The sequence below is a fragment of the Chionomys nivalis genome, chromosome X (genome assembly GCF_950005125.1).
Source record: "Chionomys nivalis chromosome X, mChiNiv1.1, whole genome shotgun sequence".
Classification (NCBI taxonomy): Eukaryota; Metazoa; Chordata; class Mammalia; order Rodentia; family Cricetidae; genus Chionomys; species Chionomys nivalis.
The window spans coordinates 4,057,399-4,075,108 of record NC_080112.1 but is presented as its reverse complement, the minus strand read 5'-3'; the positions used below and the strand labels follow the sequence as shown (position 1 = coordinate 4,075,108).

The following is a 17,710-nucleotide window of genomic DNA, read 5'->3' as shown; positions in this document are numbered from 1 at the left end:
GGATGGAAGTGAAGGACAGCTGTGATTGTCCAGGGGGGTCAGAGGGTGCTTCAGTGATGGAACTATCCACATCTGACTAGAACGGCAGGTACACAAACCGAGCCTGGATGAACAGAACATGGGGCTTACTCTATGATGACGTACAAATAAAAAAAAAACAGTATTAGGAATAATGGTACACACCTTAACCTCAGAGGAAGAAAGAGACAAATTGGAGGCTAGCCTTGGCTACATTGTCAGACTATAAAAAAGGAAATAAGTAAATTTTTCTCCAATCCAAAGCCAAATCAAAATAAAATTTCAAACACTTTTAAAAACACTTAGTAAAGACAAATGTGAGAGTCATCACAGGTAAACTTAGAAAAAATTAAATGCTTTAAACTGCTAAGTTTATTTAGGGTACTGTGTTTAACTTGCCGAGGGCTTTTTTCAGTGAGGCAGGTGGCAATGCTAATCAGTGGGACTTTGAAATACAACAGAGTGAAATATGGGCACGTGCATTAGTCAGTGCACCAGTGTTTCCAAGTGACCAGTGCATGGTGTTAGTAAACAATGAATGGCCAGAAGACCAGTTCCAAGAACAGGAGAGTCCAATGGGGCTCAATGGAGCTGAGTTACACTTCACACATTTATTCTGGGATAAAACAAAACAAACAACAACAAAAAAAACCACTGTTTGGGCTTTGGTGTCCTGTCTGAGGAGGATGTCTCAACTAGTCTCAAAGTCACATTAAGTTCTGTTTCCTTTTTCTACTGGATATAAGAATCCAGGAGGAGCCTGGTGAGGTGGTGCACATCTCTGGTCCCCATTCTTCTATCTGCTGCTATCCTGAGCTGCTAAAAGCTCCTGAGGTCCAGTGTAATACAGGAAGAAAACCCAGGCTTGTGTCTGGGGATGGGGTGTGGGATCACAGGCAAGCAGATAGATATCTGTGAGTTTGAGGCCAGCCTGGTCTACCTAGTGAGTTCTGATCTACCTAGTGAGTCCCAGGCCATCCTAGGCTATATAGTAAGATCCTGTCTCAAAGCACTACACACACACACACACACACACACACACACACACACACACGCAGACTCCAGGTGTATCCTATCAAGCCAGACATTACTCACACTCTAAATTGTGTTCATCTTATAAGCAATGTTATTTCTCATAGAAATCTGCCACATATGTTGATGCATATGTTATTTTATTCTCTTTAGATTAATAACAGTTTTTCATTTTTAAGTTCTCAGATGAGAAATATTTATAGATGTGACCCACATAAACAAATTCTCTTGAGATCGTCAAAAATTTAGAAAATTTAGAGAAAATGTTTGAGCATCTCCATTCAAGAGGTCTTCTGTGGCTTGAGGTTGTCCCCCTCTGCCAGACCAGAATAGCTCATATTTATACTGTAGTTAGTAAGAACGGACCCCACCAGGGGGCTAAATGGCTAGCCTGTGGCTTCAGTCAGATGTGACTCTCCTCCTCTTGTACCTGGTTTCTGGCAGCCTACATCTCAGTCACCCAAAGCATCAATGAAGTAAATTTACTGTCTTAACATACGGCATAATAATCAACCAGACAGTATTCTGCTGAAGTAAGTCTAATATTCAGATGGATGCCTTTGATGGCTTTCATATATGTGTAAATCCTCTACACAACTCATTCTGATACTGCCCAAGATGCCTCACTTCCCTTCTCAGCAGAACCTTGCCTTGCTCATGTCCCATTTTAGGCAAGTCTTGCTGCCTACTAGAGAGATGGTTCAGCAGTTAAGAGCACTGCCTGCTCTTCCAAAGATCTTCCCAGCAACCACATGGTGGCTCACAACCATCTGTAAAGAGATCTGGTGTCCTCTTGAGGAAAAGACCTGGCCAGTCGTCCTCATCAACTTAGACCATGAAACCCAATATGGACAAGTTCAACAGAACGGCCAGATATGGGCTGCCCATGCATGCTTCAGCATTGCCAGGGCATAAAGTTCATTCATTTTCACTTCATTGTTACCTGCCGGATTTGCTGGGGCTCTGGTCGTTCCCGGCCTTCTAGTTGTGGTGCTGAAGTGGTCCCATCTCTCTGAAGGGAGGAGGGAGAACAAAAAGAGGAGCAAATTAAGTCATATATGTATTGTATATATGTGTGTGTGCATACATAAGTGTGTGTGCATACACATGTGTGTGCATGCACATGTGTGTGTACCCGTGCATGTGTGTGTGTGTGTGTGTGTTGCTTCATGGCTTGCAGAAATCATATCAGGAGGAGACTAGCCTTGGTATCATTTCCTGAGATCACTGTATACAGGGTGAGGGCCTCCAAGGAATCCCACTGAGAGGAATGATAAAATGGCATGATTTCTGGATCTGGAAGTACCACTCAGTACTTAAGAGTCACTGTTGCTGCTGCAGAGGACCCAAGTTTGCTTCCCAGAATTCCTGTCAGGCAGCTCCCAAACACCTGTAACTCCAGCTCGACAGTATCTGAACTCTTATCACACCTTCCCTCGTGTACACATAAACACTTAAAATGAAATAAAAATAAACGAGAAAATAACTTTTCAGATGATGTAGGTTCAAGCTGTTGTGGTGCATGCCTTTAATTCCAGCACTTAGGAGACAGAGGCAGATGGATCTCTGTGAGTTCAAAGATGACTTGGTCTGCACAGTAAATTTCAGGACAGCCAGAGAGAGATCCTGTTTCAAACAAAAAAGTGAGAAAACTGAAACAGGTCAAAGTTCTCTTTTTGTAGAGCATGGAAAAAGCTAAGATGGGCATACACATCCTCTCATGCATGCAATATACATTAAATAATAAAGTATGGTGACATATGTATGTCTCTATGACAAAAGCCCTGAACGTGTAACAGAAAACAGATGGCAAAGATGCAGCTAATTTTCTTGAATGTGTCTGCTTCCCTAAAGGGAAAATGGTGAGTGCAGTCCTCGGTGATTACTGGTAGCTGCCTTTCATGATTGTTTGCTTGACTCACGCTTTACTGAGGAAGTTTCTTTCAGTGCATCCTCCAGATTAAAATCATCCAAGTCTCCATATCCTACAAATAAAAAAATAATTTTAAATTTAGGTGGTTTTTAAAGTAAAACAGTAATACTGAATTTTTTGGGAGGGGGGTTCAAGACAGGGTTTCTTTGTAGCTTTGGAGCCTGTCCTGGAACTAGCTCTTGTAGACCAGGCTGGCCTTGAACTCACAGAGATCCACACGTCTCTGCCTCCTGAGTGCTGGGATTAAAGGCATGCGCCATCCCTTACTGTCTCTTTAAAGACTTCTATCACCACCACCTGGCCTGAAATATTTTCTTTGTTCTTACTATTATTATTTGTGTCTCTCAGAACTGAATCCAGAACCTAGAATGTACTGAGCACGCATTCTACCATTGAGGTGCAGTCTGAAATATACTCTTAACATGATCTATGCCATTTAAAAAATAAGGGATGGAAATGCAAACGGAAAACAAAGGAAAGCTAGAGTATCTACACTTACATCAGAAAAAAATAGGACGGAAGTCAAGCACTCCAACATGGTCCAAAGAAACAGATCATTAAATAATGCAAAGCGGCTAATTCATCAAGAAGTCAAAATGCTGGCCACTAAATCTAAACAGTGAGAGAAAGCTAGAGGATCTCACAAACATGTAGAAATTAGACATCACTCTTCTTGATAACCAGTAAGTCAAAGAAAAAATCAGGAGGGAAAGCAAACAGTAACTGGAGACAAAGGGAAACGGAGGCATGATACACTCCAACCCAAAGTAGTCCTGATAGGAAGTCTCCATCCAAACAGGGAAAGTCTCACATGCTCGCATCGTACTCCTCAGACGCTAGAAAGTAAGACAAAGGAAAAGCCAAACACAGCAAAGGGGTAAAGAAAATAAGTTCCGAATGGAAAGAAAGGAAACAGAATGCAGAAAATCAGGCTGGCTGGGAAGACAGCTCAGTAGACGAAGTGCCTGCTGTGTGAGTGGAAGGACACGGTGACATGAGTGCCTAGCCCCAGCCTTGGGGACACGGGTAAGGCCAGCTGACCCGATAGGTTCCACAGTCTCACGGAGTCCAGACTGGCCTCCAATTTCCTGTATCTAAGGCTGGACTTCAACTCCTTATTCACCTGGGCCTTTTTGTTTTGGTTTGTTTTCATTGTCGTTTTATCTTTACATAAGTTTTCAGCTACAATAACAAATAAAAATGAGAGAAGACCCAAACAAACTCAGAAATAAAAGAGAAGACATCACAACTGGTATCACAGAAACACAAATGATCTTAAAGGCCTGCTATGAACAGCTAATCATTAGCAAGGTGGGTAATCTAGAAGAAATGACTGACATTTGCTTGCATGTATGTCTGTGCACTGTGTGAGGCCAGCAAAGGGTGTCAGATACCCTGGAACTGGACTTACGAATGAATGTGATCTGTCATGGGGTACTGGGATTCAAACCCATATCCTCTAGAGATGTAGTGTTCTTAACTGCTGCACCATCTCTCCAGGCCCACAGAAGAAATAGCTGAATTCACAAACACATGTAACCTTCCAAGACCAACTGAGGGAGAAATAAATAGGAATAGATCAAAAAATAACTAAAGAGAGTAAGTCAGTAATAAAAAGTCTCCCAGACTTCACTATTAGGGAATTCTATCCACAACTGAAAAGATAACAAATCTTTCCACAGCCCACGCCCCCGGGTAGGGGGAACTGTTTCTAAACTCATTTTTTCTTGTTTCACAGGAAACCCACAGGACAACATAAATACAAAGACAGAATTCCTCCTCAACCAAATACTATCAAATAAGATCGAATGACACATTAAAAACACCTTTCACCACTGTCAAATAGGATTCGTTCCAGAGATAAAAGAATCATCCTAAACTGGGCGGTGGTGGCGCACGCCTTTAATCCCAGCACTCGGGAGGCAGAGGCAGGCAGATCTCTGTGAGTTTGAGGCCAGTCTGGCCTACAAGAGCTAGTTCCAGGACAGGAACCAAAGCTATAGAGAAATGCAGTCTCGAAACAACAACAACAAAAAAAATCATCCTAAATCATTATATGGAATACATACAATATGTAGAATACTAACAAAAAATCCATGATTATCATAATAGACGCACTAATGCATTTGACAAAATTCAATATCTGTTCATGCTCATGTCACAGTGAAGAGGCCGCAGCTAACGTCACAGATGATGTGCTTTTACAGCGCGAGTGAATATAGCCAGTTTTAGAATCAACCTGGATATCCATGAGTGGATAAATGGATTTTTCAAATGTGGTATGTGTACACAACTGAATACTATTCAGTTACATGAAGAAAATAGATGAAACTCAAGACTATAACATTAAATGTAAAAAGCTTAATTCAGAAAGACGAATGTCACATACTTTGTCTCAAATAGAGATTCTAGATTTTACTTTTCATTTGTTCTTAATTCTTTTTTTTAATTTATTTTATTTATTTATTTAATTATTAAAGATTTCTGCCTCTTCCCCGCCACCACCTCCCATTCCCCCCCCCCCCAATCAAGTCTTCCTCCCTCCTCAGCCCAAAGAGCAATCAGGTTTCCCTGCCCTGTGGGAGGTCCAAGGACCACCCACATCCACCCAGGTCTATTAAGGTGAGCATCCAAACTACCTAGGCTCCCACAAAGCCAGTACGTGCAGTAGGATCAAAACCCATTGCCATTGTTCTTGAGTTCTCAGTAGTCCTCATTGTCCGCTATGTTCAGCGAGTCTGGTTTTATCCGATGCTTTTTCAGACCCCGGCCAGCTGGCCTTGGTGAGTTCCCGATAGAACATCCCCATTGCCTCAGTGTGTGGGTGCACCCCTCGCGGTCCTGAGTTCCTTGCTCGTGCTCTCTCTCCTTCTGCTCCTCCTTTGGATCATGAGACTTCAGTCCAGTGCTCCAATGTTGGTCTGTCTCTGTCTCCTTTCATCACCTGATGAAGGTTAATATTCAGGAGGATGCTTATATGTTTTTCTTTGGGTTCACCTTCTTATTTAGCTTCTCTAGAATCACGAATTATAGTCTCAATGTCCTTTATTTATGGCTAGAAACCAAATATGAGTGAGTACATCCCATGTTCCTCTTTTTGGGTCTGGCTTAACTCACTCAGGATAGTGTTTTCAATTTCCGTCCATTTGTATGCAAAATTCAAGAAGTCATTGTTTTTTACTGCTGAGTAGTACTCTAATATGTATATATTCCATACTTTCTTCATCCATTCTTCCATTGAAGGGCAGCTAGGTTGTTTCCAGGTTCTGGCTATTACAAACAATGCTGCTATGAACATAGTTGAGCATATACTTTTGTTGTATGATAGGGCATCTCTTGGGTATATTCCCAAGAGTGGTATTGCTGGGTCCAGAGGTAGGTTGAACCCGACTTTCCTGAGAAACCGCCACACTGCTTTCCAAAGTGGTTGCACAAGTTTGCATTCCCACCAGCAATGGATGAGTGTGCCCTTTTCTCCACAACCTCTCCAGCAGAGGCTATCATTGGTGTTTTGATTTTAGCCATTCTGACAGGTGTAAGATGGTATCTTAATGTTGTCTTGATTTGCATTTCCCTGATTGCTAAGGAAGTTGAGCACGATCTTAAGTGTCTTTTGGCCATTTGAACTTCTTCTGTTGAGAATTTTCTGTTCAGCTCAGTGCCCCATTTTATAATTGGATTGATTAACCTTTTACGGTCTAATTTCTTGAGTTCCTTATATATTTTGGAGATCAGACCTTTGTCAGTTGCGGGGCTGGTGAAGATCTTCTCCCAGTCAGTGGGTTGCCTTTCTGTCTTAGTGACAGTGTCCTTTGCTTTACAGAAGCTTCTCAGTCTCAGGAGGTCCCATTTATTCATGATGTCCTTAGTGTTTGTGCTGCTGGGGTTATACGTAGGAAGTGTTCTCCCGTGCCCATGCGTTGCAGAGTACTTCTCACTTTCTCTTCTATCAGGTTCAGTGTGTTTGGATTGTTCTTAATTCTTAAAAATTAAGATGGGCAGTGGTGGTGCACACCTTTAATCCCAGGACTTGGGAGGCAGAGGCAGATGGATTTCTGAGTTCAAGGCCAGTCTGGGCTACAGACTAAGTTCCAGGACAGGACAGTCAGGACTGTTACACAGGGAAATGCTATCTCAAAAAAAAATTGTATGCATGCGTGCTCTTGGGGGTCAGAAGTTGGTGTCAAATCCCCTGGAGATAGATGAGTTATAGCTGGCTGCTAGCTGCCCACCATGGATGCGGGGAACCAACTCTTATTGACTGAGCCATTTCCCCATGTGTGAGTCTCGATTTAAACAAACACCTAAAGAACAGAAAACAATCACAAGTCACAGATCCTGGGACACAGTTGAAAGTAAGAGAAAGGCATGTGAGGGAGGCCAGTATGAAAAGTGAGAGGGTCAGACATTGACAACATAAAAGCATCATGCCCCTGACCTCAAACTACAGTTGGGTAAGTCAAATATAAAATCAGAAATCCAAAATGATCTAAAAGCTGTGTAAGGTATGCTACAATCTGTATGCTACAAAGCTGTCAGAAAGAAAAATAGAACATCAGTGGCATAAAATAGACAACCTAGATAAGCCCAGGTGTAACCCTAACAGTTGCTTTTTGAGAATGTACATGGCGTTAAAGGTAATGTCTTCAGGAACTGCTGGTGGGAAAACACAGAAGACCAGAATTAGAACTCTATTCCCAGCACCACAAAAAACAATGCAAGAGAGTAAACTAGTTAAAACTGGATAAGGGACATTCCACCAAAGAAATCATATTTTCGGTCAACAGATGAATAAAAAGATAATGTACAGCACTCTAGTCTTTGGGGAAACACAAGTTAAAGGAGCAATACAGCCAGGCATGGTGGTGTACACCATGAAGATCACGCTCTCGAGGTTGCCTATGCTACCTAGCAAGACTGCCCACAAAAAGGAAAGGAAGGACTTGTGTATGGCAAACATGGCTCTACTACTAAGTTACTCCCCCAGGTAAACTTTATTCTAATTGACAACAGTTGGCAGAGAGATGACTGACAGCATGTATTGGAGAGGGTATGGAGAAAAGGGAATCTGGGCATACGGTTGGGAGGAATCTAAACAACTACAGCCTGGAACTGAAGCGGGCATGTCAGAGGCATCTGCATGCTCACATTCCTAAGAGAAGCTGTCCTCCGACGTGGACCACACATCCATCTCTGTGTCCTGATGAGTCTGATAGTTACTTAGGCCTAGTACTAATTGTGGATAATTATGGATACTTATACAGAACTTCCTGCCTTTGCTTCCTAAGTGCTGGGCCTAAAACGGTGTGTGCCACCATACCTGCTATGGTGAGACCATCTTTAAAAGCAACTAAACCATCAGAAATAAAACAGTGATTTACTTCTAATGGTCTTCTCACACTCACATATTCTCATATTCTTGATATAAATATAAGAAAACAACAGACAAACCCCAATTCAGAGATATTGTGCAAAACATCCAACTGGGCCCCCTTCTCAACTGTTAAGAACATGGCGATCAGGGAGAGGCTGAGAAAGCAGCCCTGCCTGTGGAGCCTATGTGAACAATGACTTCAGACAAACAGTATGAGCTTTGGGCTCCTAGACAGAAACTAGGAAAAGCTGATAACATATGGATATTGGCTAATAACAGAGGATTAGCACGGGTTCTAATGTAAATGGTAATGACAGAGGAATATAGGAATTCTCTGCTGCTTTGTAATTTTTTTCAAATCTAATTTTCCAAAATAAATTTTATCTAAAAGATCATTTTCCTACAGCAAAAACTGAGTAATTATTGAATAAAAATACATAACCTCAAAATAGTTAAAGAAAAATTAAAAACAGCATAAACAATGAAACTCAATCAAACTCATAAAAGACACCAGAGGGGAAAGAAAGGGCAGTGAACATGTTAAGAAAATTGTGAACTTTTGGGATGCAATCAGTGAAAAGCATCCATAAAAACAGATAAAAACCCCAAAACAAGTGCTCTTGGCGCTAAACAAGTAGTCAGAGATTTACATCCTGAGGTTAGAGAAATGATAACGCTAAATCCAATACTCCTTTATTGGATCCTAACCTGCAAAGGGCATTACTGGAGCAATCAGAGAAAGTGAATGAGGTCTGTGGACCAGATGGGAATGCTGGTTCTCATCCAACCGCCTGATCTTAATGGAAATCCTCTTGTTATCAGCAAGAGGATGTCATTGTTTATAGCAGATACATGTTGATGTATGAAGAGATCATAGGTACAATATCTGAAACTGATCCGGAAATAGGCCAGAAAACATATCTGGAGAAACACATATGTATGAGAGTAAAACACACAGAAATTGTTATAGAACTTAGGATGAATGATATATGCTAACGTTTACACTAGACATTATTTGCGTAGCTACAGAAACTTGAATGGGGGTCTATTAGACAGCAGTAATGTGACCACGCTTGGGCTGGTTTCCTTACCTAGATGCCGGCATAGTGACGTGCCCTGGCTTCCTGGAAACACACTCCAGTATGCTGAGACTGGATGCATCGGGCAACCAATGTACACTGAAGAGATTTGAGTTGGGGAACCAAACTCTACATATCATACTTGCGAATTTTCTGGACGTCTGTAGTTATTTCAACATCTAAGTAATTTTTATATGTGCATTTTCCAATTTAATAATGCCACTTCTAAGTGTGTATTAGGGAAAAATACTTGTAACATGGACAAAATAAGGGTGTTCAAAAAGACACCCATTGTTGCTCTGCTTACAACAGCAAAAACAAATGCAGACAAAATAGTGGTCAACAGAGATGAACAGCTGTGCGAAGGCAGCTCTTCCACACAATGAGTTACCGCATTGCTGTGTTAGGAAAGAATGGGGAATGCCTGTATACTGACATGAGATACATTCCGAAATACATCAAGAGACAGATAAATCTTCTTCCATTTGTGTGTTCATATCTAAATCCACAACCATAAAAATGTTCTCTAAGTTCATACAGGGAATCTGCTAATACAGGTTATGTCTAAGGAACACTGGGTCTTCTTTCAATACTATTCTCCTCCTTCCCCACATAAGAACAACAAAAGGACACACTCCACAATAGCATATTGAGCTACTAACACGCAGACCAGGACATTCCCCTGCTACTTCCTGACATATCTGGTCATGTGTCATTAGGTAAGGGGTTAAGAGCAATATGACAGTATTGCAGTATTTACTAATTAATCCCCTATTGACTTTGGACTCAACAGGCCCAACCAATCTATGGACAAAACACTCACCCTCAAGCTCAATCCTAAGCTATTAAGACTTCTTCAAAACCTACAACTAGGGTCAGAGTATAGTCCAATAGTAAGGCCCTTGAGGAATACACATGAAGCACCACAAGACAACATCTACAATCCAGCCCAACTAAAAACCAAACAGGCACAGATGTCCTCACAATAGACCACCCATTGCAAAGGGTGTCATACAGGTGTTGCTCTGCCATGCTCTCACTTAAGCCTGTTTGGGATGCTGGCAGGTATCCCAAAGGCTCTTCCTCTGGCACCAGAACACTTTAGGAAGCAGCTGATTCATCTTAGGTCCAGTTCACAACTCCTAAGCCCTGGAATCTGACTAGCCAGTGCTCCAGCATTCAATCCTCATCCGCAGTAGAAGGCCACTAAGAATTTTAATGGGGAAACGATGCTATGAGCTGATGACACATGTTGGCAGTGTCTTCTTTGATACAGAAGAATTTTGGAAATGTTCTCTATGAATTTGTGTTTGTCCTTGAGAGGATCTACTGAATACAGTGTTGGCTCTATCCAAATACATCTGGATAGCCAGGGTCTGTCCTTTCCCATGGTTTCCTTTGGGGATGGGACACAAACTTGACCTGCATTGCAGCCTGACTTACCAGTGGTATGGGAAGCCAAGGCTGTGTCTTAATGAAGGTTGTAAAACAAGGCAAAGTAGGACCTTGTTAGTCAGTGATGTCATACGCTGGCTGGATACCAGCACCTGCCAAAGACGTGATGGAAATATGTGATCCCAGAGAGACTGCTGAGGAGCCTCACATATGGGTTTGATTAATTAATCACTCCTGCTTCAGTTGTTTCTGCCCACTTCACTTTGTTCATCCTGAGCACCCTCTTCCAGGTAAGGGCTTAAGAGCATCTTCCACAGGCAGGTCCTGTCCAACATGGCAGCCACCCACTACATAAAATAAGGTGAAAATTCAACCAATGTTTTCAGGTGAGTGTTTTCTCCAATTCCAGTCTGCCCTCTCCCCAATTACCGGTGCACAGTGATTTGGTGATAGTCCATTTGAGGTTTAGACCAAAGGCAAATTCACCTCCAGGTTGTGTCTCCTGCCTGCTGGTTGGTTAAGAACTTCAGAGGCTCCTGGACTGCCTCCAAGCCAAAGATTTCAGAGGTAATGTTGAGACTTAATCAGAGATGAGCTTCTCTCTAGTGGCCAGTGACAGCCGACCCCTTGCTCTCTAAGGATGACTTCTCTTCTACCTCTTTGTTTTGTGCATGCATGCAGTGTCTAGGTTTTCTAAAAGACAGACAGTAGAAAGCCTAGCTGAATAAATATCCGAACTGCTTCCGTTTCAACACTTTGAAATCATGACCATTTTCTGTAAATGTGAAGGAGAAAGAACACAGAGACATCTCAGTCTGGTAAAGCAACTTTTCCATTTGTCTGCCTTAATGGAGGTTCCATAAAACCTACTCTGGACTTATCTGTGTCCGAGAAGGCCATGATGACACTCACTTGCCTCTCATCTGGGCTAGAATCTGTGTCTACATGACTCCAAGAGCACTGTGCTATGTATCAAAACAAACAGACTTGATCAATCTTTATGCAACCAAAGTGCAAGGAAAGCTCACTATCAGAATCAGACCTCAGTGACCAAATCATATGCCAGCCGTTTTACCTATGGTTAGTTTCTTGATCACTTAGGCTCAAGAAATAAGAACAGATTTGGAGAGCCAGGAAGCTGGCTCAGTCAACAAAGTGTTTGCTATGCAAGCATGAAAAGCTGAGCTTAACTTTCCAGATCGCACAGTGAAAATAATTCACTGTCCTTAGTGCAAACAAGTAAGTCTCCTATCCAGACCCCATGCTTCAGAAGGCCAGAACAAACCAAAAATATTAGTATCTAATCTACCTGAAATGTCTGCAGCATTTTAACTCAAGTTACTCAATCCAGACCTGAACACGTTGTCTTGATAAATGTATGTTTCTCCACCTCAGAGTAAGCTGAGCAATTAATATCCTCTGGGTTAGTTAGGCACAGCAGCGTTGCAAAGGAATGTGAAAATAGCTTGCCTCTTATTCTGATTACTAAATGCATTTCACCATTGCCACCTGAGCTCCAACTAGTTTCATGAATAAATTGAAGCCTCTGTCAGAGAGGACAATAATGACAAGAAGGCAGTAGTTCACTAGAAGACAGGAGTCAGCATCCGAGAGCCCAAGCACAGTGGCCACTGAGGACTGGAGCTGCCAGCTGATTTCAAGCACCCTTCAATTGCAGGCTCCAGGGCTCAAAGTCTTTTTGTATATTGCCAGGAAGAATCTAAGTGTCCTATATAGCAAGCTGTTTGACTTCCAATGTCAGGGTAGGATTTGTACAAATTGTAAAAGTCACTACACTGATGAGTGTGTAATTAAAAGGAGAGTCTTTCTTCTTTCTACACAAAAAACAATGTCTATGGTGGATGTTCACCAAGGAAACCACAATGTGCACTGAATGTCCCCAGAGAGAACCTCCTGTGAGCTGAGAGTGAGTGGATGCCGGGGGCTGGAGGCGAAGGGACTAGACTGCTAATGGGCATGGGGCTCCACTTTAGGGTGGCAGAGATTTTCTGGCACCAGATGGATGCCTGCACAGCATAGTGAGTCTATTGAAAAAGCTGAAGTATAGATATTGAAATGGTGGGTTTTATGTTTTGTAATTTACGTCTCAACAAAGACTGGAGGGGTAGCTGTCTCCAGATACTGTCCCAGGGTCTCAGAGACCATACTCCCTGCCTTAGAAATGAGAGCCCACTGGCCACAGTGGTTAGTGATTAGGCAGCATGGGGACTGGAGAGAAGACTCAGCAGCTAAAAGCTGCTCTTGCAGACAACCTAGGTTCGGTTCTCAGCACCCACATGATAGCTCACCGCAATCTGTAATTCCAGTTCCTAGGTCCTCATCTGGCCTCCACGGGCACCAGCCATGAATGTGATATACTTATATAAGTCAAAATACTATTACACATAAAATAAATAAATTAAAAAATAATAATTATATAGCAGAAGTAGAAATGGCCCCTGAGCTCATGAGGTTTTCTAGTTCATTGCTTAGGTGTCCACATGAAACCACTTGATCCCACATAGGTGACCTGTTCCCTGCATATCAAACGATGGTGTCCCTGCCAGTGCCCACCAGAAGTTTTCCGGTCCTCATGGTGATGCACAGATTAATGGAAATGGGTTAGTTTAAGATATAAGAGCTATCTAGAAATACGCTTAAGCTTTTGGCTAAACACCATTGCAAATAATGTAGTTTCTGTGTGGTCTGAATGAATGAACAGCCTCCGGCAACAAGGCTCTGCCATGAGATGTCAGGACACTTAAGGTGTTGTCACAGTCCTATGGTGTGAGGTATGCTGCTCTTGAAGCTGGAGTGCCAACTCCAAGTGCCTTGCTGAAGGTGAAGCCACTGCTGAGACATGGAGACAAGGCTGTTCTGGGGCAACACCTGAACTTACTGGTACTGATGACCTGCTTCAGAGCCAAACGGTCCAGATGCAGATCTAGCTCTCCTCCTCACCACCATGGAGAGTTGTGGATCATAAGGACCTGAGTTCAGCATCCAGAAAAAGCCACACATGGCAGCAAGCACCTGGAATCCCAGAGATGGGGAGCTGAAGAAAGGAAGATCCCTGGGGTTTACTGGCCATCCAGACTAGCCAATCAGCAAACTCCCTTCAGTGAGAGACTCTAGAGAACTATTGAGCAAGACACCAACACCAACCTCTGATCTACACACTCACACACACATGCTCACACATACATGCACATATATATGAACACACATATGCACCCACAAAAATACTAATAAAAGATCCAAGGGCTCAAGGCCTCATCTTTCTCATCTTTAAAATGGATCTGACAACAGAGAACCTACTTCTGGTAGGCCATATGAGGACTAACTGATCAGTGTACATAAAGAATTTGTTAAAACACACTATTTCTGACACATAGGAATCCCGGATATTAACTACCTTTATTATCATATCTGGTATTAAGTAGAGTCAACTAAACTGACGAATAAATGGTAGCCCATGGACATATATGAGTAACTAACTTACAGGAGGGTCGTGCTCAACTGTTCAAAAGCCTAGTGCATTCTAACAAAGCTATGTTCTCATCTAAACTCCTTCCTGCCCAATGAACATTTAGAGCCTGCTGTTCTAACATAAGCCAGCATTTCAGACAAGGCCATCTTCAAGCTCTCCTAAACCACAGCCTCTAAACTACTAACAATGCACGTGGCATTTCCTTCGCCTGCAGCTGGCATAAACAGCAGTGGCTTTCTGTGTAATTTCTTGGGGGGAGTGGGAAGTTGTGTCTGGTCTGTGCTTCTTAAATGAACACTTCCAAATCAGAGACTGGCAGAGCAAAGAGAAACCTCGGAGATCACTAAGTCCAGGCTGCAGCTGGGAAGATGGCTCAGTCAGTAGCAAGAACCAGGGGATGGGGACATTTCTGGGGCTCAGTGTCCAACCTGTCTACCACGTGGATGAACTTCAGGCCAGCTAGAGACCATGGCTGAAAAGAGCAGTGTGGACAGTTCCTGAGGGATGAAAGTCAAGGTTGACCACTGGCCTTCACATACATGGGCATTTCACATGCATGTGCATTGTCCCCTACACATACAAACATTGTCCCACATATTAAATAAATGAATACATAAATAAAGTGGGTTTTCTTCATTGTGCCTCACACTAGTAGCAGGAGACTCTCACTATAAGACAGCTCATTAAGCTCACACAAAGTCTGGGTTACATTCTGGCCCCCATGAGACAGCCTGAACAGAACTCAATGCAGTCCACACAGACAGAGAGCCCACTGGAACCCACAGTCTCAGAGGCAAGAAAACACAGTAATCACTTCACGAAGTCCAGTGTTAGCCACGGGCATCCCTTCTGTGTTCATAAGCAGGCCTGCATGGAGAATCCCAGTCTGCATTTGCCACACACCATCAACATATCCATCTGGCCAAACCCTGCTGAGAAAGAAAGGCAATGACAGAGTCCCATCCTGTCCCTGGCCCACCCCTTTTTCCAGAATCCTAAACCTGCACATTCTACTCCTACCCAAGGGGATTCTATCCTCATTATTGTTACAGTAAGTTTTGAAACTGGGAACTTGGAACCCACTAACTTGTCTCTTGTTTAGCAAGTCTGCATGGCTATTTTGGATTTCTTGAGTTTCCATGTGAATTTTAAGAGCATCTTGCCCATTTCCACAAAATAAGGCTGCTGAGATTTTAATAGGATTGAGTGGAATCTGCAGATCGATTTGGGAAGTATCACATCTATTTTAACATCTTCCACTTTTAAACTAGAAATCCCTCTTTTGACTTCAGTTCTCCACCTCAGCCCTGCTGCTATGGCTCCCTCCTCCTCATGACCAAACTCATCAAATGGGTGTCTCGGCTCTGCTCCCTCCCCTTCAAGTCACTCCCCACGTCTCATAGCCAAATGCCAGACCTGGAGTCCACATCAGTTTTATTGACTGGCAGCTGCCCACACTATCCATTATTCAGATCCAAATCCTCCAAACCACTTTGGATCTCTCTGTCTCTGTCTCTCTGTCTCTCTCTGTCTCTGTCTCTCTCTCTCTGTCTCTGTCTCTCTCTCTCTGTCTCTGTCTCTGTCTCTCTCTCTCTCTCTCTCTCATGTTCTAAGTCATACCATCACCAAGAACTGTAAAGTCGTTTCTAAAGCATGCCTAAGAACCACCTGCTCCTCTGAACCTAGCTCAGGCACACAACATCTTCCCCACTACACATGGCATTTCCTGGGACTTTGTAAGTAGAAAGTAGACTCCCAGACATTCTCCAGACCACGAGAATGCAGACACTCTTCTTCCTCTCTAAATAGATTCTGGAGCATCACCTTCCCCACTCAGAAGATCGGAGATGTTTTCATTACACTGACTATAAATCCCACAAGTCTAAATTGGCCTTCAAAGCCATCTGGCCTGATGTGGCCCTATCTTAAAGGCCTCTCAATGTTTCACCTACATTTTAAGACTATTTTCAAGTTGTGTATGCTAGCTGTGTAAGTTTTAGAAAATATAAGAAAAAATTAAAAATAAAATGACAGCAAGAAGGTTGAAGGTTTAAGACAGTGGTAGAGCTGCATATTAGTAACCATGAGATCCATGTTTCAAACTCTAGCTATGAACCAGTCAATCAATCAACAAATGATTATAAATGGATGAGCCTTTAAAAAGTATGCTAAATGAATTAAGCCTGTCATAAAAATACACACATACTTTATGAGAGCACTTACTCAAGGTCCCTGGAGTAGTAACATTTTTAAAGACAGAAAACAGAATAGGACTTACTTGTCAGGGACTAAGGGCAAAAATATAGGAAGCTGCTTAATAGGAAAAAGTTTTCAATTCTACAACATGTTAAAAGTGATCTAGAAACTAATTGCGTAAGAATGTAGATATAAGAATTAGGAAAGGCTGGGGAGATGGCACAGTGGTTAAGAGCACTCGCTGCTCTTCCGGTAGACCTGCATTCACTTCGCACCACTAACGGCAAGCAGTTCATGACTGTCTCTAACTCCAGATCCAAGGGATCTGACAGCAGACACCCATATGCTTATGACATACACACACAGACACACATGCTTCCATATAAATAAAACTAACATCTAAAGGCAAAAAGAATTGGGGAGATGGGTAAGTGGATGAAGTGTTAACACAAGCACAAAGACCTCAGTTCACACCTTCAGAACTCATGCAAAGCCATACATGGTAGTATGAGTCTGTAATCCCAGTGCTCCTCAGTGAGATGGGAGGCAGAGGCAGAAGAATCCCTGGGAGCTCAAGGGCTAGTCTTGTATACATAAAGGTGAACAAAAGAAAATCCTACCTCAAACAAGGTGGAAGGCAACACTTGAGGTTGTTCTGTGATTTCCACACACGAGCCATTTCATGTATGCATTTAAACAAAACATACATATTCATGCACGTAAACACGCATATCACTCAAAAAGATAAAAACACAGGCAGCTGCATCACCCAAAGCACAAAAGAATCATCTTCCTGAGCCTGGCGTACTTTGTGAGTTTAAGCTTGCTATGTCTTCTAAGTTTTAAGACCTTTCTAAGCCTTGTAAATTTCATGACCTTCCTGAGCCTTTTAACTTTTCTTAGCCTCCTGAGAGGCCATGTTTGTTTCAATTAGAAAAGAGTGGCTAAGCACCACTCCCTTAGGACAAGAGAAAATTCTTGGAGAAACTTGGCACTGATATGGTGAGCTGTGTGAAGCCATCTGTGCTTAAAGGTGGAATTTCATTATGGCTTTCACGGGGTCATGATGAATACTATTTGCTGGACAAGTTAAACATCAAAATACCTGGACAGTGTGAGAAATTGACTTGGGTGTCTACTACTTTGCCACCAGTAACAATGATTTCTGGGAGAACTTGCTCACCATATCAGTG

General features: G+C 42.5%; 1 protein-coding gene across 1 annotated transcript in view; it reads right to left on the bottom strand.

Annotated features, from left to right (window-relative positions):
* The window catches only part of Cd99l2 (CD99 molecule like 2), an 85,040-nt gene that overhangs the window by 27,280 nt on the left and 40,050 nt on the right, over window positions 1-17,710 (bottom strand). Inside the window, exons 2-3 of the mRNA XM_057760224.1 lie at window positions 2,973-3,035; window positions 1,994-2,062 (exon numbers count right to left, since the gene is read on the bottom strand). Coding sequence (XP_057616207.1) covers window positions 1,994-2,062; window positions 2,973-3,035 — 132 coding nt within the window. The remainder of the gene's footprint in view (window positions 1-1,993; window positions 2,063-2,972; window positions 3,036-17,710) is intronic.